Source organism: Mastomys coucha, unplaced genomic scaffold, assembly GCF_008632895.1.
Source record: "Mastomys coucha isolate ucsf_1 unplaced genomic scaffold, UCSF_Mcou_1 pScaffold23, whole genome shotgun sequence".
In the NCBI taxonomy this organism is placed as follows: Eukaryota; Metazoa; Chordata; class Mammalia; order Rodentia; family Muridae; genus Mastomys; species Mastomys coucha.
In genome coordinates, this window is record NW_022196906.1 from 117166053 (window position 1) to 117189651 (window position 23599).

The 23599-nt window shown below is 45.4% G+C and overlaps 1 protein-coding gene across 1 annotated transcript in view; it reads left to right on the forward strand.

Moving 5' to 3' along the window:
• The first annotated feature begins 4293 nt into the window (after window positions 1–4293).
• The window catches only part of Tgm4 (transglutaminase 4), a 32560-nt gene continuing 13254 nt past the window's right edge, over window positions 4294–23599 (forward strand). Inside the window, exons 1-9 of the mRNA XM_031345752.1 lie at window positions 4294–4369; window positions 11500–11673; window positions 12644–12741; window positions 15387–15498; window positions 16905–17023; window positions 18794–18895; window positions 21238–21409; window positions 21481–21619; window positions 22606–22709. Coding sequence (XP_031201612.1) covers window positions 4294–4369; window positions 11500–11673; window positions 12644–12741; window positions 15387–15498; window positions 16905–17023; window positions 18794–18895; window positions 21238–21409; window positions 21481–21619; window positions 22606–22709 — 1096 coding nt within the window. The remainder of the gene's footprint in view (window positions 4370–11499; window positions 11674–12643; window positions 12742–15386; window positions 15499–16904; window positions 17024–18793; window positions 18896–21237; window positions 21410–21480; window positions 21620–22605; window positions 22710–23599) is intronic.

Consider the following 23599-nt stretch of genomic DNA (forward strand, 5'->3'; position numbering starts at 1 on the left):
TGTCGCAGCACCGAGAAAGCTTGTCATCGCTAAGCCTCTGCTCCCACAAAATTAATGCTGGAGTCTCAAACCACGGATTTGACTGTATTTAGAGAAAGGATTTGTGGAGGTCAAGTTAGCTGAGATCACAAGCAAGTCTTGTGCCCCTGGAAGACATTTGGAGTCTCTTGTTGCAGCTTTTATTTGCATTTTCCTTATTGATAGTTGTATCTGTTCAGTCTGTGTGGGCTCTTCTAATTCCTTCTCTGGGAATTGCCGAATCAGTAAGGTTCTCTATTTCCTTTCAGGTTTTTTTTTTTAATTGTCTATGGGGGGGGAGGGGCTGCACATTAGTGTCAGATGCCCCTGGAGCTGGAGTTAGAGGTGAACTGCCTTGTGGGTACCAGGAATTGAACCTGGGTCCTTTGCAGGAACAGTACACACTCTTAAATGCTCAGCCATCTCTCCAACCCTTTATTAATTTTTATAGGTGTTTTATCTTTACCTTAGCAGTTTACATAATGGAAACAGATTGCTTGGGGCTGAGAATCATGGCTTCTTTAGCTGATGGATCTGTTCTACTTCTTGGTTTTGTTTCAACAATGCCAAGACTAAAATTCCACACTTGAAGTGGGCAGGTTTTATTGGCTGTAAGGATTAGCTTTAAGGAGAGCAGGGGTGAACTCAATAAGATGCTGATTCATATGAGAGATGAGCATAGTCACATCTTCCAACATGGTCAAGTGAGATCAGAGCTGCAGAGCACTGTGAACTCCCTCAGGCCACTGGTTTGCGCGGGGAGAGTAGGGTGATCCTTTGGAAGTATTTTATTTATTTATTTCCTTACTTACTTACTTTAAATACATGCGTGCCCCATCTGCATGTACAAAGGAGAGGCCATCAGATCCTATTACAGATGGCTGTGAGCTACCATGTGATTGCTGGGAATTGAACTCAGGACCTCTGGAAGGACAGACAATGCTCTTTACCACTGAGCCATCTCTCCAGCCTGGAAACATTTTGTTTTGAAACAGTGTCTGGCTATATAGTCTAGGCTGGCTTTGAACTTGTGGACTTCCTGGCTGAGTGTTGGAATCACAGGCAAGCATCAACATGCTTGAGTAAACTGAATTCTGTAATGTGTTATGTTCTTTTGTTTTGTTTTTCCATGCTGTAGATCCAACCTAGTCTTAGTCATTCTAGGCAAGAACTTCACAGTTGAGATATATCCTATTTAGGAACATAATCTGGCAAAGCAAATTGGAGTCAGAAATTTCAGTCTTGAAAACTTTCACACACCTGCCCAAAAAGACGAGTGAAAATGTTTATCAGCACTGTTAATAATTTAAAATTTTTGAAATGATAATATCTGCCGGGCTGTGGTGGCACACACCTTTAATCCCAGCACTTGGGAGGCAAAGGCAGGCAGATTTCTGAGTTCGAGGCCAGCCTGGTCTACAGAGTGAGTTCCAGGCCAGTCAGGGCTACACAGAGAAACCCTGTCTCGAAAAAAAAAAAAAAAAAAAAAAAAAAGAAAGAAAAAAAAAGAAATGATAATATCAATGGGAGAAGAATAAGGAGAGGCAGACTGGATGCTAGATAGCAGTAAAAACAAGGAATGGGTTTTGTGGATGAATAAAAACTATAATGTAGGGACAGGACCAGGAGGAGACATCATCATGGAGACAGATGCTGAGGATGTACCAGACCCCACGAGGTTATACAACCAAGCAGGTGTAAGGAAAAATTAAAGCTTTAAACCTGTGCTGACTAGGAAGAAAAGTTATGGGCCTAAGAATCCATCACAAGCTGGCCACATAGGCCTGGGAAAGAGCAAACAAGTTGTTTGATATCATAAGAGCTGGCAGGTCAAGAAGACATAAAACTATAAACATAGAGGAAAACATGTCTAGGCAAACGAGGACATGTCCAAGGCCCAGGCCTGCAAAGACGTGCCTGGCAGACACTAAGTAATGGACCATCTGGTCCTCTCAGATATGGTTTAAGGTCAGATGCTCTGTTGACTCAGATTAACACGAACTTTAGGAATTTTCCACTCTGTTCTGCACGTAATAGTTAATATTTGAACTAGCCAGTCATGTATGACCACATTGATCCCTTTGTTCCCTCAGACCTTTTCCCTATAAAAACCCCTAACTTTCAAGCCTCGTGGTCGGCTCCACTATCTCCTGCGTGAGATAGGTGTGGTGCCGAACCAGGGCGTCCTGAAAATCAAAATATACCTCTTGTAATTACATCAAGATGTGGTCTCTTGTGATTCTTGGGTGCACATCCTCCCGAGATTTGAGTGGGTGTCTCCCCCAGGGGTCTTTCACAGGTTCTTACAAAATAGATTAATTGGGTTAGAATATTGTCTTTATTATCTGGTTCTAAAATTATTGAATTGGCATCTTGTAAATTGTGATTTTATTATTATATAAATCTAATTGGATATTTAAAAAAACCTATAATGTCGGCCTCCATGTGTAATGCATGTGCTTCATGAATATGAGGGCCCAAGTTCAGATCCCCAGAACCCACACAAAAGCCAGGCATGCTAGTTCAAGAATCCCTGGAAGTTTATAGGCCAGCTACCCTATCATGTGCACCACAGTGCCAAAGAAACTCTACTTCAAACATTGAAGATGAGGACCCATATCCAAGGTTGTTCTCTGGCTGTGCATGTGCATGCACACACACACTGACATGAGCATGCCCACATACATTGTACACGTGTGTGCACACACACAAACACACACATACACGTACACGCACATTACACACACACTAAAACATGGAGTGAAAACATTGAGGACACTCTCAGTATAATACCCTTTACAGAACATGACAGATACAAGCAATGCTACTTATTTTAAAATACTCATGTGGATGGTGTTTTTAAATAAGCAAAGGAACTAGGAATATAGTTCACCAATAGAACACTGACTAGCTGGCCCAAGGCTCTGCATTTAATCTCTAGTTCTTAGATAGAAAGGTAGATGAGATAGAAAGACAGAAAGGCAGACAGACAGACAGACCAATAGACAGACAGACAGACAGACAGACAGGCAAAGGAAACCCTAAACTCAGACTAGTGTTTACATTTTGACAAAGTGAGAGAGGAGGAAGGGGACACTGGCTGGGACTCAATTGTAGCCACAATGTTTTAGTTCCTGACTTTGAGAAGGAGATAGGAATTTTTAGTCCCTCTGTGTGTGTGTGTGTGTGTGTGTGTGTGTGTGTGTGTGTGTGTGTGTTACGACCTTTTAAAGATAAGGGCTTGTTGGTAAATTGGAATGATGATCTTTAATATTATGAAGCATGAAATTACCATTGCTGTGGTGGTTCAGATAGGAAACATACAGTTTTGCTAGTCCAGCTGTGCTCTGCCACAACCAGGAAGATGCCAAATGAGACAGGTTTTGGTGATGCGTACACACTGCACTTTGGCTCCAGTGGGATTGGCTCTAGAACTGAGCTAAACAGAATGGTTCTTCAGAATTCTCTTCTTATGTTAGTGACTTTTAAAGACAGAGCCTCATGTAGCCCAGGCTAGTCTCAGTCTTACTATAAAGCTGAGGGTGACTCATATAGCCCAGGCTGGCCTCAGTCTCACTAAGTAGCTGAGGATGACTCTTGATCTTGCTGCCCCTATTTTCTAATTGCTAGGGTTATGTGTGTTCCGCTATAGCCATCCAAATCCCACATCCTAGAAAACCAGGATCAGAGGGCTCATGTTTCCTAACATCCACCACCATAGAAGGGAGAGAACTGTCCAGCTGCACTTCCTTGTCCCCTAGCTGGCTTCCAACAGCGTTCTGAAAGGTCTTTATACTCGAGACCCCTGACCATCAGTCCATTGTACAGTCTGTCCCAGGTGACAGATCTTAATCAAGTCAAGAAGTCAAGCCTCAAACCCACAGAAGGCAAAACCCCAGAGGAAAGGAGCTCCCCACTACATGGCTGTGACCCCCTATGGCTGATGGTGGAGAAATTCCTAAGCAAATGTTGGGATTAACCCAGGCCTGGGAGCAGGGGTAACTTTGAGATCTGCATGTCCCAGGCAGCTCTGCCACAATCAACTTGTCAAGCACTGGAATGGCTTGATGAGAAGAGATTTTGTGGTTTATTAGAATCCTTTGTTTTCTCTTGTAAAGTTGTTTATATACATATGAGTTGAATAGAGATAAGCAGAGGTTCAGATATAAGAAGAAAAGATGTTGTTCACAGAGGTCTCTGGGTACTGTTTACCAACTCCTCCCTGTCTCCACAGACATGGAGGTCAGAAGTCCATCTTTATGATCCAGGACCAATATGTGGCGCCAGGGCAGCTCCTGTGGCACTGGGATGGTTGCCAGGCCCACGGCTGCTCCTTCCTCAGAACTGGGAGGTGAGCACAGAGGTCTAGTAGAAGAACAGGCATGGATCCCCAAAGCAGCCTTTTCCAGGCCTTCCTTCCAGGAGAGAACCTTGTGTTTTGTAGCTCTAAGAGGAAAAACCCAGCTTATAAACTCTTACTCAGGTGTCCTCAGGCTCCTGCCCCTGTATCCTTCCTGTGGGGCAGCTAAGCTCTGTACCCAACCCTGGCCAGGCACACAATTGCCAGTGTCCTGTGAGCCACATCCTCACACATCATCTTAGTTAACTCAGTCTCTTTACACACTCAGTCCTGAGCAAGAACTCTGAACATGAGCCCAGCAGTAGGGCAGAGACAAAAGTGACCAAATTCCAGTCCTGGCTGGTAGTCTCATGTCAAAGTACATTTATTTCCCATCTCCCACTGCTCACCTGCAAGTTTCCAGACATATGTGCACAAGCAAGTATAACACACATACACATGTACACATAAATGCACACATAAATACACACCAAACAAACAAAAGACCTTACAGGTATCCCTAAGGAAAACAAAAGATGGAAGTCCATGAGACAGATGGCATGTTTGGGCCACATTCCCACAAGAAGGCCTGTGGTTCTTCCTGTAGGCACGCTATAAGAATGAATTGCCTGTGTGAGAACCTTTCCCTGCAGACTGAAAGGGAGGGACTGCTGCTCAACTGTGGGAAGAATGACTGACTGCCCCGTGTGGACAGCAAAGTCCCCAGCACCTATGTCCTCACCACAGATGTAGAACACATTGATATGTGCCATTGGTGTAATGCTTGTACACATTCTCAGTGGACCCAGAATATCTGCCAAAGTCTAAAAGAGAGTGTAGCTGGGGACACTGGGAAAATCCTGAATCGTGTGTGCATTATATGTTCAAGATATAAACAAAAATTAAAGTATTAGCCATCCCTTATTTTAAAAAAATAATAAAGCCATGAAATCAGTAAAGGTCGTCCCATCTTCTCTGGGGGTCGCAGGATCCTGGCTCTTAGTGACTTGTTCCTGGGGTTACAGAAGATACCTGGCACCATTCTCTGTGCTTCTTTCTTTGAAGTAGGCTCATCTTGTCTCCAGTATTTCCTCCTAGGCCTGATATGGAAGATGATTAAAGTTTTGTTTCTGATCGATATGGTCCCCAAGCCTCGCCCCTTGGCAGCCACTGCAGGGTTACATCTAACCCAGGAGCATATAAAAAGGGGCTACATCCTGCTTTGAGAATGACTTTGGCAGTGCCTTTGGCATCAAACTAGAGTCTTGACAGGGCTGCAGAGAGAGGTAGCAGCACCATGGACTCCAGGAATGGTGAGTAGGTAGGACCATCACAGTGGTATCTCCGCCTTCTGCTGTCTAGCCTTCTGATCCAGCCACTTGCCTCAAGGCATGGTGCCTGGGCCATTGTCCTCCTACCTGATCCATGGTTTGCTGTCTTATTCATTGGAGAAAACCAAACTTTCAGAAACATAGGAATTCTGAAATTCCCCCAAACACTTGTGAGAATAAGAAGAATGGCTGTCCACTTTTCACTTGCACTCCCTCATGCCAACCACATTAGTTTTCGTGTGGGCCAGTTAGTGCTCTCTGCAACCTGGCACCACATACTACGCAGCCTTGTTCTGCATGTAAAGCCTGTAGAGCCATGGGTCAGGCAAGGAATGGCTGCTTTGGAGGTCTGCAAGGGGTTGTAGTTTGAGTGACACACTGAATGAGAAACGTGATTCTTCATAGCTCCTAGGCCACAGAGACTCTTCAGATGGCTGAGAGCTTGACCACATTCAAAGGAGGAGCACAGCAGGGCCAGCGGCCTGGTGAAGGCTGTGCTTGCTGGGAGGATCTGCAGGTCGGAGAGATGGTTCAGGTTGAAGTTTGCATACATAGCAGTGTGTCTTTGGGGTTTCTCAGCCATAATAAAAAGACAAATCTATGAAAGTGCTTTGCAAATGACTGACATCTGTGCTGGCTTGTTTTATGTCAACTTGACACAGGCTATATCCATCTGAGAGGAGGAAACCACAAGTAAGAAAATGTCCTCATTGTAGGCAAGCCTGTATAGCATTTTCTTAATTAGTGATTGATGGGGAGAGCCCAGCCCATTGTGGGTGGGGCTATCCATGATCAGGCAGTCCTAAGGTCTATAAGAAATCAGGCTGAGCAAGCCATGAGGGGCAAGGCAGTAAATAACACTTCTCCACAGCCTCTGCATCGGCTCCTGTCTCCAGGTTCCTGCCAAGTTTGAGTTCCTGCCTCAGTAGACTATGACTGGGGATATGTAAGCCAAATAAACCCTTTCCTTTGAAAGCTGCTTTGGTTATGATGTTTCATCACAGCAACAGGAATCCTAACTAAGGGGCGGGAGAGATGGCTCAGTGGTTAAGAGCACTTAAAAAAGACGGAGTTTCCTGGTCCAGTCAGCATGATGATGGGAGAAATCCTCAGGCAAATGGCAAAAGACTGCAAGCTCAGGGTCACGGATGATAGAGCATTGTGAGAACGGCCTAACACACTTGCCATGTCCCCTCTGATGACTGAAGACTTTCAGCCTGGTGAGAGAATGAGTCATTTCCTTAGGAACAACAAACAGTAACAAGTAATAACTGGTCACTGCAAAAATTAGTCCTCTCCCACCCATGGCTCCAGTCACTTCTCCAGAAGCAGGCAGTACAGAGTGTCTCAGAAGATGAATCTGCCAAGGATAAATGCTTGCTTGTTACAGTAGCAGGAGGTTTCTCCTCCGGTGTTTTCAATCCTCTTTCTAGAACTTTTCCTGACACTTCCTTTCTCAGCACCCCAGTAGGTCTTGTCTTCTAGGTGCTGCTGTCTTTGTGGGTGGTGTATGCCCCCTGTGGTTGCATCTCTTCCAGAGTCCCTGCTTTTCCTGCCTGTTGGACCCTTCCACTCACCCTCTAACGCACTTCTATGTTGACTTGTTTCTGGAGATCGAGTCACGTTTCCTGAACCACAGTTCTCTTCCAACTTGTTTGCTGGGTTTTTTTTTTTTTTTTTTTTTTTTTTTTTTTTTTTTTTTTTTGGTTTTTCGAGACAGGGTTTCTCTGTATAGCCCAGGCTGTCCTGGAGCTCACTCTGTAGACCAGGCTGGCCTCGAACTCAGAAATCCGCCTGCCTCTGCCTCCCAAGTGCTGGGACTAAAGGCGTGCGCCACCACCGCCCGGCTGTTTGCTGGGTTTTTAAGAGAGAGAGAATGAGTGGGGAAGAGAGAGGGAGAGAAAAAGGCGAGAGAACTATTACACATGTGTGGAAGTCAGACAGGAGCCTGTACTCTCTTCCCACCATGTGGGTCCAATGAGCCCTGAGGTTGAAGCCTTCAAAGCAAGCCCCTTTACCCACTGAGCCATCTTGCCAGCCCTTTACTGTTTTTTGAAATTTTACCTATTTTTGTGTGTGCCTGGTGCCCATCAAAGGCGGAAGAGTGTGTTGGCTCCCCTGGAACTGGAGTTATGGACAGTTGTGAGTTGCCATGTGGGTGTCGAGAACTAAACCCTGGTCTACAAGAGCAGCCGTAGCTCTTAACTGCTGAGCCATCTCTTCAGCTCCTCTCACTGTATATTTAATTTCAAGAACTACTTTTATTTTAAGTATTTCTGGTAAATATTTTTTTAATTTTTAATTTTAGAATTTTTTTATTTTGTATGTATGGGTGTTTTCCCTGCATGTATGTCTTTGCATGATTTGTATGTCTGGCGCCCAAGGAGGCCAGAAGATGGCATCTGATCCCCTAGGACTGGGATTACAGATGGTTGTGAACCACCATGTGGGTGTTGAAAATCAAACCTGAGTCCTTGGAAGACCAATGTGCTCTGAACCATCAAGCCATGTCTGTAGTTCTTCCTCTCACAACCTTTTTGAATTCCTTATGCCCCTGCATATTTTAACTTAGATATGTCATCGTCCAAAGCCTCTAACATACTTTCTTTTGGGGTGGATGTGTGGTGAGACAATTTGAGAATCTGTAGCCCTGGTCTGGAACTCACTTTGGCAGCCCAGGCTGACCTCAAACCTCCCGAGTGTGGGGATTACTGGGTGAACTGCTACTCCAGCTTAAATCTTTGATTTCTTTGGAGAGAATACTGTGAACTTTCCTGTGGAAATCCTGTAAATCCTGGCTGAAAATGAGTTCCTTTGATGAGGACTGACATTTGTGTTCTAAATCAATGACAACTCTTTGGCCTATGTGCCTAGGACAACAGTTTACACTCCCAATGTGAAGAGGTCCCAGCTCTCTGCAAGAAGAGGTAAGATTCAGAGAGCTTAAAAATTTCTGTGCTCAGTGGAACTCCTGTGCCTACAGCAGATCTATAAAGACTCGAGAAATGCCCAGTGACAAAAACTGGCAGTGTCCTCAGAGGGACACTGAGCACGGTGTCTCTGTGATAAAATACCATGACCGAAAGCAACTTGGGAAGAAGTGTGTTTATTTCAGCCTACAGCTTTCACTCAGTGAAGTCAGTGTGGGATCCTGGAGACAAGAGCTGATGCAGAGGCCCTGGAGGAGTGCTGCTTACTAGCTTGCTCCTTGTGGCTTGCCCCTAATGCCTTCTTAAGCACCTAAGACCAGAAACCCAGGGGTATCACTGCCCATAGTTAGTGTGGATCTCCCACATCAGCCATTGATCAGGAAAGCACCATATGTGGGACTCACTCATGACCCTCTGAGCTTCAAAGGACTTGGCAAATCTACTTCTCTGTCTACCATTCGTAGCATATTCGGTTTGTTCTAGGCTCAGGCCAGCTCCACTCCATAGCTGCCACTGTTTGGTGTGGCTCTCCTATGTACTGACCATCTCCAAAACGCTCTGGTGCCCAGTGCAGCTGAGCTCAACTCTCACCAATGGCCTCTCCTGGGCTCTCTTCATGGACTCTAAGCCTGCCACATGGCCCAAACCTCAGCTTCTCTCCATGACCTCTTCAGTTCTGGGGTTTTCACTGCTATTGAGACCTCATCTTCACCAGTGGCATGCCTCAGCTGAGCTCCATGACCCTTTCATGCCTTGGAAACTGTGGGAGACTCTTAAACTGTCAGACTCAACTGCCAGCATGAGATGCAGCTTTTGCTCCCTCTGGACCACAGGTTCAGTGTACTGACCCTAAGGAAATATTCCCAGGTTTGTGATTCTTAATGATGTTGGTCTCTTCTAAATTGCTGCTACTCTCCCAGCTCCAGCTAACCAGCATCAATTATCCCAGTAAAACAAAAGTTTTACTTTAGTGTTTCTGATCTCCTGTTAATCTTCAGCCCCCAGTGAGGAGTGGAGGAAATTCAGGTCCTAGTTGTACCTCTGGACTCTGCAGAAATTCATCCTGAATTCTGGGAGCCCTTTGGAGCTGAGAAAACTCCTGTACCTTGGGTCATTTCACCTCACCAGGCAACTGCAGTTTGAACCAGTGCTTTCCAAGGGGTTCTGGATCCACAGAAGCAGTGATTCTAGAGAGGCCACTTCTCATCACTTGGGTGGCCTAGTAACCCAGGCTCTCTTAGACATCTAAGACACTGCTGTCTTCCTTTAACAGTCACTGGGAGACAGACATTCTCCAACTTAACTTCAGGTCCATGTGATCCACCTGATCCCCTCACATCAATTCAGAAGTGCATCTCAATAGGTCTGATAACTCACCCAGGTGCTTCCAATATGTGCCATGGCAGCATGACACATTGAAACTGAGAACTAAGTCTCCATCTGGTCCTAACTGATACATTACAGAGCAACTCCCACACCTATGGCTTGGAGATCACAGAGGAAGAGGGATTAAGAAGATTCTAAGAGCCAGAGAAGCAAAAGTTAGCTGTGAGGTTTTTTGTTTCCTAGAAATATCAGAAGCTAGACTCATGAAGTCCCAGCAGTGTGACTCTCTAAACATGACTGGAACAAGAATAACATGAAGGGCCATGTCCATGTGGATAGAGAGAAGCTCAGAAAGCCTCAATGCCATACAAAGAACTACAGGCAACTAAGGAATGCTGGAGAACAGGAGAAATAGTCTTCCCCAGGGATGAGCACACCAATTATACCAACTTGTCAGCCCTGAAAACATAGGCATATGAGTAACATTTTATGGACCAAGCAGGTTGTATTACATATGTAGTAACACACACAGAGGGGGTGGGGCAGAGAGAGAGACAGACAGACAGAGAGAGAGAGAGAGAGAGAGAGAGAGAGAGAGAGAGAGAGAGAGAGAGTCTGCATCCAGAAAGGGTTTGTCATTTCCTTCATCAGTTAAGCTCCTTTGCAGAAGCAAACTAGAGAAGGGACTCAGTGAGAAGAGGATGCTGATTCCCTCCACACTGCCCTGGTCCTCTTCACTGGACCATGGGAGCTCTTGGAGCCACATCTGTTTGGATAAATAGGGTGAGTCTGGAAACTTTATAGTCCACCATTCTCTTTGGGGTGTGAACTCCCACCTCATGGTGTTGTCTCATTTGCAGCAGGCCAACAGCTGGTCTGACAGAGATGGAGAGCAGTCAAACACCCCCCAACCCTTGTTAGCATCCAGGAACCAGTTTACAGACCCAGGAGGGTGAGCAGTAGGGACACCATCTAACAGCTACTGGTAGACATATTTGGCAGGGCTATGACTTCCATCTGTCAGCTCTGTCTTCCATAATCCTGTGGAGACAGTATGCACACGACCAAGTTAAAGATAGGAGACTGTCTTAGTTAGAGTTTCTATTGCTGTAAAGAGACATTATGACCATGGCAACTCTTATAAATGAAAACATTTCATTGGGGCTGGCTTACAGTTTCAGAGGTTGAGTTCATTATCGTCATGGTGGCATGTGGGCAGACACGGTGCTGGAGACGGAGCTGAGAGTTCTACATCATCATCCATGGGCAGCAGAAGGGACTGTGTGCAACACTGGGCATAGCTTGAGCATATGAGACTTTAAAGCCCACTGATGTAGTGACATACTTCCTCCAACAAGATCACACCTCCCAATAGTGGCCCACTCCCTATGGGCCAACCATTCAAACATATAAATCCATTCCTATCCAAATCACCACAGACACTAAATCTCAGATTATCATGGCCCCCAGGAATAGGACAAGAATACCCCTCTTCCCCTCCCTGAACTGTCAGAGTTAGGAGTTAACCTTGTGTCTTCCCACTATGTGCTAACAGTGCTTGTCGTTTACTCTGTGAATATGGAGAGAAAGCTGAATACTGCTGCCCATCACACATCTGAGTACCAAACCAAGAAGCTCGTGGTCAGGCGTGGACAGATATTCACCCTGAAGGTGATAGTAAACAGACCTCTCCAATCTCAGGATGAACTGAAGGTGACATTTATTACCGGTGAGGCCCCAGCCCCAGGAGCAGGATGGAGGGTTGGACCAAAGGCTTATACCTGTGCAATGGCCAAGAGTGACTTTGATCCCTAAGCCTTAGCTTCCCCATGGTCTGGGAGCTGCATTAATCACTGCTGCTGCAGTTGGTAAAATCCATGGCCAAGCAGTGGAGATAGCCAGGGAAGAGTCAGAACAGACAGGCCAGTCAGTGAGGCAGCTGTCCTCGAGTGATCTGGAACATGTTTTAAAGATGAACTGCAGGACTGTTTGCTGACACTGTAGCTCTGTGGGCTTGATGTAAGCCATATTAGCAATCAAAACCTGAGGAGCTAAGGAGATAGTCTAGTCAGTGATGTGCCTGTCACACAAGCATAAGGACTTGAGTTTGGGTACCCAGCCACCCATGTGAAAACCAAGAAGTACAGTGCTTATTTGGTGGAGCTGTAGACAGGCTGATCCCTAGAACTCACTGACCAGCCAGCTTAGGTTAATTGGTGAGCTCCAAGTTGAGCAAGAGGACTTGTTTCAAAACAGAACAAAACAAAACAAAAAAAGGTGGAGAGTAACTAGGAAAACCTTCAATGTTGACCTCTGGCACACACACACACACACACACACACACACACACACACACATGTATACATACCCACATACTACATTTTGGTAGGAAGATCATCAGTTTAATGCATGTAGTAGTAACTATACTGGGTAGGGCTAAACAATTTAACAAAACAGATAGAGATATGTAAAAGGCCCTAGGGTTCTAGGCAAGAGGATCTAGATGGGGTAGCCTTGCCTAGTTTGAGCAAACTGCAACCCAAATAGCCAAGGTGAAGGAAGACCATGAGCCCTGTCAAGGCAGAGGGACCAACTATCAATTGAGGGCTGCACATCAAGAGCTAGGAAGGAGTGATAGATAGGCAAAGATGCTGTACTAGGTTTGGTGTCAAGACTCACTTTCTTATTGGTGTTTCCAGGACAGACAATCCCATTCTACATGGTGGAGCTTGATCCGATGACATCCTACCGTTCTAAGGGCTGGCAGGTGAAAATTGCCAAACAGTCTGGCGTGGAGGTGAGGACCATAGTGTTGGGGTACTGTCTGGTGGTTTCTGATTAGTTCTCTGACTCAGCTAAGAATTTCCTATTCATCTCTTCCTGGCTGTCCAATTGTGTAATGCTGCTTCCTACCCAGAGCCAAGGCTCTGGGTACATCAGATCCCTCATTTATATTCACTGGAGGAAATAAACAGAGGAAAATGAACAAGAATAATCCATCAGAGCCAGTGTGACACATGCCTTTATTTCCTGCACTCTCTGGAGACAGAGGCAGGGAGATCTCTATGAGTTCCTGACCAGCCTGGTTGGTCTGCAGTGAGTTCCAGGATAGCCAGGGATATAGAGAGAGACCCTGACTCAAAGAGAGAGGGTAGAGTGAGGGAAGAGGGGAGACAGAATCAGGGAGATAGAGACAGGAGAGAGGGAAGGAGAGGAGAGATGGAGGGGAAGAGGAAGGGAGGGAGGGAGGGAGATCAGAAGGAAAGAAAAAAATAAAACTCCTTCCCACAAGCACCTCAGTCCATTCTTCCCTCAGGGCTCTCTGCTATGTTTAAACTCAAATGAAGATGGAGACCGTGGCTTCTCATCCCCTTCTCTTAACAAAACTGGACAACTTTACCCATGTTCCTTTGTTTAGCTCAAGTGATGGCTTCTTTGACATTCTTTGTAAAGCTGTCTGTCTGTATTTCCAGTGTTGGAAAGCCACTACCAACTACCACCACCTCCTAGCTAGATCTCTGAAGTAGTTAATGGCTGCTTCCTTTAGGACATAGCCTACAGATCCCATTGCTGAGTTAATTTAGCCTACAGATCCCATTGATAGATTAATTCCAAGATTTCAAAACAGCAATGGTCTTCTAGTTTTCCAAAAGCAGAATTTGTAGGTGGCAAATGAGTAAGTTGACCTGGTCCTTAGCCCCTCTCAGTTTCCCCCACATCCCTGTACCCCTGGTCCTCAACCCCCTCAGGTTCTCCCACACCTCTTTACTCCTGGTCCTCAGCACCCCTCAGTTTCCCCCATACCCCTGCACCCCTGGTCCTCAGCACCCCTCCCCAGTTTCTCCCACCTCTTTTCCTTCCTTTCCTTCTGGCCAGAACCAAGGCTCCCATTTCCAATTTGTAGCCAGATTTCATGTTTTTCAGGCATTCATGACAGCTCTCTAGGAGAAAGCCCTAGGCTCATTCTCCTTCTTGAAGAACCTCAGTTTTGATTATGGATCTGGTGGGACTGGCACCTGCAGAGGTGAAAATTAGGTACAGAATGGGCTAAATTTCTTCACATAAAAGGCACTGTTTAACTTTTTTTAAATTTACAATTGATTATTTTTAACAGCACCCATGAAAGAAGTGAATGTTAAATTTTCATGGGAAGGATGTGTGTGTGTGTGTGTGTGTGTGTGTGTGTGTGTGTGCCCGTGATATGCATGTGTGAGCCAAGTGCTCAAGGCACTGGATCCCCTGGAGCTGATGTTACAGGCAGCTGTGAGTAGCCTTACTTGGGTTCTGGGAGTTGAACTCAGGTCCTCTACAAGAGCAGTTTGGGGTCTTTAACCAATGAACCATTTCTCCAGCCTGCTACTTTTTTCAAACAAAACAAAACAAAACAAAATACAAATATGTGAACATCTATGTAGGGTCCTGTGCAGGTCAGGGATCCTAACATTACCTATATCATGAAAGGCTGAACTTCCTGTGTTGCTTGGTAATGAATGATGTCGAGGAACACATGGAAAAGGTCTTACTAGCCCCAGAGCTCTGCCACCTGAGTACTAGGGAGAGACTTTGTCCCAACTCTCCTGTTGGTGCTCAGGAACACTTCCCCATGGAACAGAGCCATGGAATCAAGACAGCCTCGTGTCACTATGGGTTGGGGTTGGGGACATTTTACCTTTTGGGAGGCTTAATCTCCTTCTTACTGCCTTGAGTATGTATTGCTTATTTAATTCACACAACCACTCCAGGGAGATGGGAAGGGAATTAGCAAGTTTTTAAGTGAGGAGACCGATGCAATGAGAAATTAAGAAAGTAGCAATGCCATTCAGCTAGTAGAAGACAGAGCTAGTGTTGGAAGCATTGCTCCTAAAAGACACCTAATAACAAGTATCCTGTAGATTTGAAAGTCCCTGGATTGTGTGGCAATGATGGGAAATAAAATTCTCAGTGCCACTGTAGCACTGTCTATGTCTTAATTTTCTATCCAGCCACTACTTACCCTAAAACACTGAACAGCAGTTTGGATGCCTTTGAAGATGCTTGATGCACTGCAGGACTGAAATAGATCTTGGGCTTCCAGCATGTAGGCAAGTACACTACTGTGAGCAGTATGCAGGCTCTGTAGAGAACAGGGGCTGAGATCAGGCTCTTTTTTATCACAGCCGGAGGATCTACCCTATGATCTGGGAGGTGGCACCATCTGCATGCAGGCACTTAGAGAATGAAGCTTAAGATAAGCTGTAGGCCCAAGTTTATCTGTCACTTTGAGGGAGTTGCTAGACCTTCTGCCTCGTGAGTTTGCATCTGTTCACATTGGGGTAGCCCTGATTGCTGGGCTGACCCTAGAGAGAATGACTTGTTGGGACTGATGATTCTTCTTGAAGGCTTCAAAGGATTCAGAGCTGAGTCAGGGAAGAAGGAGTCTACCATGTCTTGTGCTTCATGCAGATTGTACTGAATGTCATCAGTGCTCCTGACGCCGTAGTGGGAAGGTACAAGCTGAGTGTGAATGATTATAAAGCTGGAGTACTCTACCTTCTCTTCAATCCATGGTGTTCAGGTAACTCGGCATTCAATTCTGCTGTGGAATGTACCCCCTTCATGTACAGGTCTTGTGTGACTCTGCAAGACATACCCATGCTTGCACCCAGTTTGCACTGCAGAGTCTCTGAGCCATTTGCTCTCTCGATAGTCTCCAACCAGCTGAAGGACATTATCGGGCAGTTAGTGCATGCCTAGAAGATCCTCTAGTGGCCAAGCCTATGGACCCATGTCTCCTCTGCCTTTTCAGCTTATCCTCACAGCCTTACCAAACCCAGACAGCTTCTGCTTCCAGCCCTGTTCAGTCTTCTGGGACTCCTTGTCTAGAGCCACTATGACTCCTTCCTTCACAACTCTAGGGTGGGACTTGAATTTTAACAGTGGTTCCTCTCATCTGCAAATGTGGCTCTTCTGCCCACTTTATTCCTCCCTGTGGCTACCCTTGAGCCTTTCTACAAATGCTACTCAAGGATACCTTTTATTTCAAATTTTAATTTTTTAATTTTAAATTAAATTTTCTCAGTTTTTGTTAGTTCTCTGAGAGCTTTGTACAATCTGGGTGGATATTAACCTTTCTTCCCCAACTTCCTCCAGATCCACACACATGCCTTCCCTACCCATCCAAATGTGTCCTCCCTTTTTAAAAAATACACCAGCCTTGCTCCAGAAACCCTGGACCAGAGACATGTCAAACAGGTTCTACTCTGATCTTACCTCACACTTGCCCTGCAGCCTTGTTTGTTTAACTCTAACACTTAAATTACTGTGTGGTCATGTGTGTGTGTTTGTGTGTGAGTGTGTGTGTTTGTGGATGTGAGTGCAAGTATACATCTGCATGTGTGCATGAGTGTGCACACCCTCATGAATGTGCATGTGTGTGTATGTGGAATTGGAGTTATGGATGGTTGTAAGCCACTCTATGGATGCTGGGAATGGAACTTGGAACCTCTGCAAGAACAAGTGCTCTTAACTGTGGAGCCATCTCTCCAGCCCCTGCAATCTTTCTTTTATTAATGATTTATGATTTATACTTAATGACAATTTTGCTCTTGTTCACATTTCCCCACATTTTTCCAGTGAATGAGCCTTACACCTGGTTCAAGATGTGCTTTGGAAGTTCTTCGTTTTTGTCTGTTTATTTTTGCTTTTGAGACAGTCATTCTGTGTAGCCCTGGTTGTCCTAGAACTCTCTTTGTAAACCAGGCTGGCCTCAGAGTTCTAGAGAACCACCTGCCTCTGGGGTCAAGTGCTGGGGTCGAGGCATGACCCACTGCATCTGGGCCTTTGCATTTCCCATGTACAGTGTATTGCTGTGACCCTTCCTGCCTCCTGTATCCATGCCCGTTACATGTGCTCTCCCAACCTTATGCTATAATTGCTTCTGTCTCAGGGGTGGCCAGTAACATATGTGTGGTCTTACTCCAGATGACAGTGTCTTCATGGCTAGTGAGGAAGAACGAGCAGAGTACATCCTTAACGATACCGGCTACATATACATGGGTTTCGCCAAACAAATTAAAGAGAAGCCCTGGACCTTTGGTCAGGTAATATAGACTGTCTTCTTGTGGCGGCACCAGGCACATCTGATAGACCACTTCTTTCTTAGGGGCTCTCAAGCAAAGGCTGTGGAGGAAAGTGGATCCACCTCAGCTGAAACATTAGCCTCACATGGGTGAAATTGGCCTGAAAGGACTAAGCTCTACAAATCCTGCTCCCCAGTAATGCCTATTACAAAACACACAGACCAGGTTTGCTGGCACATACCTCTAATATAATAGAAGTACAAGAGAGGTTGAATCTGAAGCTAGTGTAGGGTAAGTAGTAACAATTTGTCTCAATACGCCTACATAAACCAGGTGCCTTTAATCCCAGCACTCACAGGCAGATCTCTATGAGAATGAGGCCAGTCTGTTCTACATAGCAAGTTCCAAGACAGCGGAGGCTACGTAGACCCTGTTTCTATAAAGCAACAAAACCAAAAAGACCTAAAACAAACAAACACCAAATGGAGACGGAGAGAAACAAAAAAGGAACCACAGAACATATACTAAGGTGGCAGGTTCCCTTAGTGACAACTCTGCAGTTTAGAGTATTTTACATTATTGTGTATGGGTGCACTGCAAGTGTTACAGCACTGCGGGGAAAGGCTTCCCCACCCAGTGGAAGTGTTACAGCTCTGAAGGGTAAGGTATTCTGGCAGTCTGCAGCTAAAGAATACCACAAAGTCACACTGCACAACAAACCTCACACAAGAGATTTACTGGGAGAGACACAAGAGGGTGGCTGCCTCTGCTCAGGTGAGAAGCAACAGGGAACTGAGCAGGAGGCAGGCTTTATATAGACTTTCTTGGGGGCAGAGTTTTTCAGTTTGAATATTTCCAGAGTAGAGATTGGTGAGATTTCAAGCAGAGCCCAGGGATTGGTGAGATTTTGAGCTCAGGAATTGGTGGGTTTTCAAACTCAGGAATTGGTGATTTTGGTAGGTTTCAAACCCTGTACTGGCCCAGACCTTCTACCCTACACACACACACACACACACACACACACACACACACACACACACGACACCATGTATGTATGTGTGTGTGTGTGTGTGTGTGTGTAGGTCAGGACCACTTTCAAGAGTCAATTTCCTCTTTCCATGGGGTGGAGCCTGAGGATCAAATTCAGGCATCTTTACCACCAAACTAACCTCCCTTCCTTATTTTTCCTTTTTAATGTTTTATGTGTATTTTTTTCTGTATGTCTGTGCACTGTGTGCTTGCCTGGTCCATGTGGAGGCCAGAAGAGGACATTGGCGCTCCTGGAACTGGCTGTGAGCCACTGTGTGGGTACTGGGAGTTGAACCCAAGTCTGCCAGAGCAATAATTGTTCCTAACCATTGAACTATCTCCTCAGCAAGCTCCCCATTCATTTTTTTATTACTAATACTAACCTAGTTGAGATAGTATTTCTTGTACACAGCTTTGACAGCTTGTTTCATTTATCTAACTTGATTTCCAAGGAGTTTCTCCCATGGTATTAAAACCACTTTGTATATTTTGTGCATTTTACCAATGAACCATCTCCTCAATCCTCTGTGTTTGTCTTTTCAGTGTCTGTGCTCTGTGAGTCTTTAGATGTCCTTAACTGTTGTCTTGTGTCTAGTTGTTTAAATGGCTTCCACTGTGGAATGTGGAGGATCTGTGGGAGACTGTGGGCAAGTTCCCTTACTTGGTAGGTGAGACACCCCTACAGGCAATGCAAAGTAGTTGGGGTGGCTTCTCATCTGATGTGGTGGACTCTTGATGCCTCTTTCTTTATCTCCATGACAGTTTGAGAAGCACATCCTGAGCTGCTGCTTCAACTTGTTGGGCCAGTTGGAGCACAGTGAGATGCAGAACCCAGTGATTGTGTCCAGGGCCATCTGTACTATGGTATGTGGAGAGGCTGGGCTCTACACCGACTCCGGGAAGCTATACAGTAAATGCTATTGTGGTCCATCAACAGCTGCTCAGCTGATTTAGCTCTCCCTGCAAACAGCAAGCTGCACATAGAGCACACAGTGAGCTGTGGCTGAGCAGCCAGGAAACTATCAAGGGATGTATGTCAGGTTTTCAAACTTGAGCTCAGAAGGCCAACTTTGGCACTTCTAAGTTGACCTTAGGAAAATGGCTTTTTCAGCCATTCAGAGAGGTCTTCTCCCTCCTGCAAGCCTGGACACGGCTGGGATGAACACTGTCATGAATGCACTGTGATAGGGACACACAAGATATGTCTGTCTTTCCATAGTGTCAAAATGTATTGAACAATAAATTCATAAGCTATGTCAGCTACCTTAGCCCAACATACCAAGTAGTCCTGATTGCCAGGCAAGGCAAACATGTGTTCTTTTATTTCAGTCTTACTAATATTATCTCTTGGATTACACATCACAGAGTAAAGATATCTACATGTATACATGGATGGGTGGATGGATGGATGGATGGATAGACGGTCACAAAAGGGTCAAAGAATCTGCAGCAGTTTGAAGAGACCTGAGAGGCAAAGGAAGCTGCAGAGGGATTTTTGGTGTGTGTGTGTGTGTGTGTGTGTGTGTGTGTGAGAGAGAGAGAGAGAGAGAGAGAGAGAGAGAGAGAGAGAGAGAGAGAGAGAGAGAGAGAGAGAGAGAGGGAGAGAGAGAGGGAGGGAGGGAGGGAGAAAGAGAGAGCACTAACCTTGATATAGGTTTATTTGAAAGTGCTGCAGAAGAGGCAGGTGGATTTCTGAATTCTACAGCCTGGTCTACAGAGTGAAAGCTGTAGAATAAAGCTGTGGGATTAAAGGTTTTATCCAAGCCTCAGGGTCAAGTCAAGCTGTAGAAATGAAGTGTGGAACAGTGGATGCCATTGGATGAAGTGCAGGACAGGGTCTAGATTGACAGCAGTTTAAGTAAGTTATATTGGCAGTAGGAATAGTGCTGAGCAGAGACCTCTGGGACAGTCAGTTCCCTTGTACATACAAGCACAGGCGATAGGTCGCCATTGCAATGTTAGAGGTCCACTTCAGAGTCCAGAGGAAGGTGTTTGCTAAGATCTTGGGCCTGGTTTTCCTGGTAGGAGTGTGCTGCCCCTGTTCTCTCATAGCTCTGAGTTGCTGTCATCCATTTATGCACTGGTCCTGTATCAGTCTGTGCCTCCCAGATGTGTTGACAAGTAGTCTCTGTGCCTGCTAAAAAATCATCCTGCCTCTGCATTTGAGCCCTGGAGTCAAGTGCTGCTTGTAAAATGGAAGTCTCCAGGGCAAGGCACAGCCTGCAAAACCACCCACAAATATGGGACAGTTTAGGCAGGGTTTCCTGAGTTCAATAACCATATCCCAGGAACTTTGCTGTTGATGGTCAGCCATTGTCTACTGTATGCAAAATAGCAGTTCTTAAACCCTGTGGTCTCAGGACATCATGACACTGTTAAAAGGTACCAAGGACCCCAAATAGCTTATATTTATATGGCTTATGTCTACAAATGTGTAGAAGTTATACCTTATGATTATACTTATAATATGAATATTTTATTATGGGTATATAAATATTTTATTTAGAAATTGTATTTAATACACACACATGCAACAAATCTGTTTTCTGCTAAGAGAATAATAATAAATTTACAATTTAACAGAATGGGTTTTTGTGTTTAAAAAGTTTCTGGGGCTGGAGAGATGGATGGCTCAGTGGTTAAGAGCACTGACTGCTTTTCCAGAGATCCTGTGTTCAATTCCCAGCAACCACATGGGGCCTCACAACCATCTGTAATGGGATCTGATGCCCTCTTCTGGTGTGTTTGAAGAGATCAACAGTGTACTTGTATGCATAAAATAAATAAATCATTAAAAAAGAAATTTAAAAAACTTTCTTTAGTGTAAAATGTAGTGAAGAGAGTAATGTGGCTTGCAGTTTTGCAAATTTCTTTAGTGCCTACATTAATAGATATCTGTTGCAGTTTGCATCTATAGAGGGACCTTGTTATGTCATTTTGTTTAACACACATGAAAACAGCCTGTCTCACATGGGCATATTGGCACAGCCTTTCCGATTATGGTTGATGCTCTTCTCTGACATTTTACTATCATTCAGTGAGTGACGGTTTCTTTGGGGTAGTACAGGAGGAGAAACTAAGTCTTACTATGTAGCCAGGCCTAGTCTTAAACTTGCTCTTTGGTCCTTCTGGGGACCCTGCCTGCCCTGGATAGACTCTAGGTTTTGCAAGGGCACAAATGGTAACACTGTTCTCTCCTGTGTCAGATGTGTGCTGCGAATGGTGGAGTGCTAATGGGTAATTGGACAGGAGACTATCCCAATGGCACTGCTCCATATGTGTGGACCAGCAGTGTACCAATCCTGCAGCAGCATTATGTCACCAGGATGCCTGTACTCTACGGCCAGTGCTGGGTTTTCTCTGGAATCCTGACCACAGGTAGGCTGCATTTGGGGCTGGGGCTACTCAGTTCCCACAGAAGCTAACCATCCTGCCCTGGGTCATTTCAGCACTGAGAGCAGTGGGCATCCCAGCTCGCAGCGTGACTAACTTTGAGTCAGCCCACGATACAGAAAAGAACCTCACAGTAGACATCTACCTGGATGAATCGGGCAAGACAATTCCACATCTGACCAAAGACTCTGTTTGGTAGGCAACTTCCAGCCGGTCTGTTCTGTTCTGTTCTGTTCTGTTCTGTTCTGTTCTGTGGGCCTTGCAGTCTCTCTGTAGACTGGTTCAAGTTGTAAGCAGTATCAACTCCAGACACCCACTTTGCATAGTCAGCCTCATCCTATGACCCAGAAGTCTCGAGATGGAGGCAAAGGCCAAGAATTGGTATTTACTTCTGGCCCCTAGTCCTAGGGACTGAGACAGGTTGCTGTGTGCCACCCTCCGAGGTAACTGGCATCCTCAGTCAGCAAGAGGCACCACTGTGCCCTCTGACCTAGTGCACAAACACTTTGCAGGCTGAAAATGCAAGTATTGTATGAGTGTGTGTGTGTATGGGAAGGACGGGAGGTTGGGGGTGGGGTCATGGCTTCTACCACTGTCCTTCAAACACTGTGGTGAAGGTCCAGTTCACATGCCAAGACTTCCACTTAGGCATTATATGTGGAAGACACCAAAATCTGTTAGCCAATATGGTAAACTGTTGTACGGCACATCTTTAATCAAAGTACTCAGGAGTAGAGGTAGGAGGACCTCTGTGAGCTTGAGGCCAGCCAGGACACCGAGAACTACACAGAGAAACCCTGTCTTGAAAAACAAAACAAAACAAAACAAAACAAAAAAACCAAGCAAACGAACAAGAGCAGGAATATGGAATAGTGTCCAGATACAAAGTTATTCATCAGTTAAATCAGAATCCTGCTTAGTGGGGAATGTTGGCTTGCTCATTCATTCATTCATTCATTCATCTGTCAGAGGCTTAATAAATGTCCTCTTGACTCTTTGGGTCTGAGGAGTTTCTCCCCACTGCCCACTTGCTCTAAGCTCTGCTTTCCACAAGGTACTCAGAATTGTCCTGGCCTCTGTTGACAATGGTTCCCACCCCTTCAGAACAACCTTACAGGGCTATGATGACAGGGTCTCTAACTACATGGCTGGCTCTGGTGGGGCTGTTTCTACTGCCACAGGAATTTCCACGTGTGGACAGATGCCTGGATGAAAAGGCATGATCTCCCGCAGGGCCATGATGGTTGGCAGGTCCTGGATTCTACACCACAGGAAATCAGCGACGGTGAGTTTGAATGGGGCACAGGAGGAGCAGGGGACAGAGACTATGTCTGGGCTGCTCTTCTGACTAGTCTGTGCAGGGTCAAGTTGGTCTTGGATGGTTACCCTCACACTGAGCATGGCCTTGTAAAGAGGACACACGTGACAGTAAGCACAGGTGCTGACAGAAAGTACAAACTCACCTTTTCAAAAGATTTATTTATTTATTTTTAAAGATTTATTATATGTAAGTACATTGTAGCTGTCTTCAGACATACCAGAAGAGGGTATCAGATCTTATTACAGATGGTTGTGAGCTACCATTGTGGTTGCTGGGACTTGAACTCAGGACCTTTGGAAGAGCAGTCAGTGCTCTTAACTTCTTCTTCTTCTTCTTCTTCTTTTTTTTTTTTTTTGTGGTTTTTCGAGACAGGGTTTCTCTGTATAGCCCAGGCTGTCCTGGAGCTCACTTTGTAGACCAGGCTGGCCTCGAACTCAGAAATCCGCCTGCCTCTGCCTCCCAAGTGCTGGGATTAAAGGTGTGCGCCACCACCACCCAGCATGCTCTTAACTTCTAAGCCATCTCTCCAGTCCCTCAAAAGTTTTACAATCATATTTATTGATTGGTTTGTGTGTATACACATGGATCATGATGTACAGGTGGAAGTCAGAGGACAACTTGTCAGAGTCAGGTCTCTCCTGTCACATGGGTACCAGGGAATGAATTAAGGCTTCTAGGCTTAGCAGATACCTCCTGCCACTTAGCTGTTTTGATAGCCCATAGCTAATCTTTCAAAGCCCGTTTTTGTCATTGTCTTTTTTTTGCATATCTAGGCTCAGGGAGGTGAAGTGAATGGTGTTAGGTGCTGCAGGTACCTGAAGCAGTTGATCCCAAGTTGGATGGAGTGGGAGTAT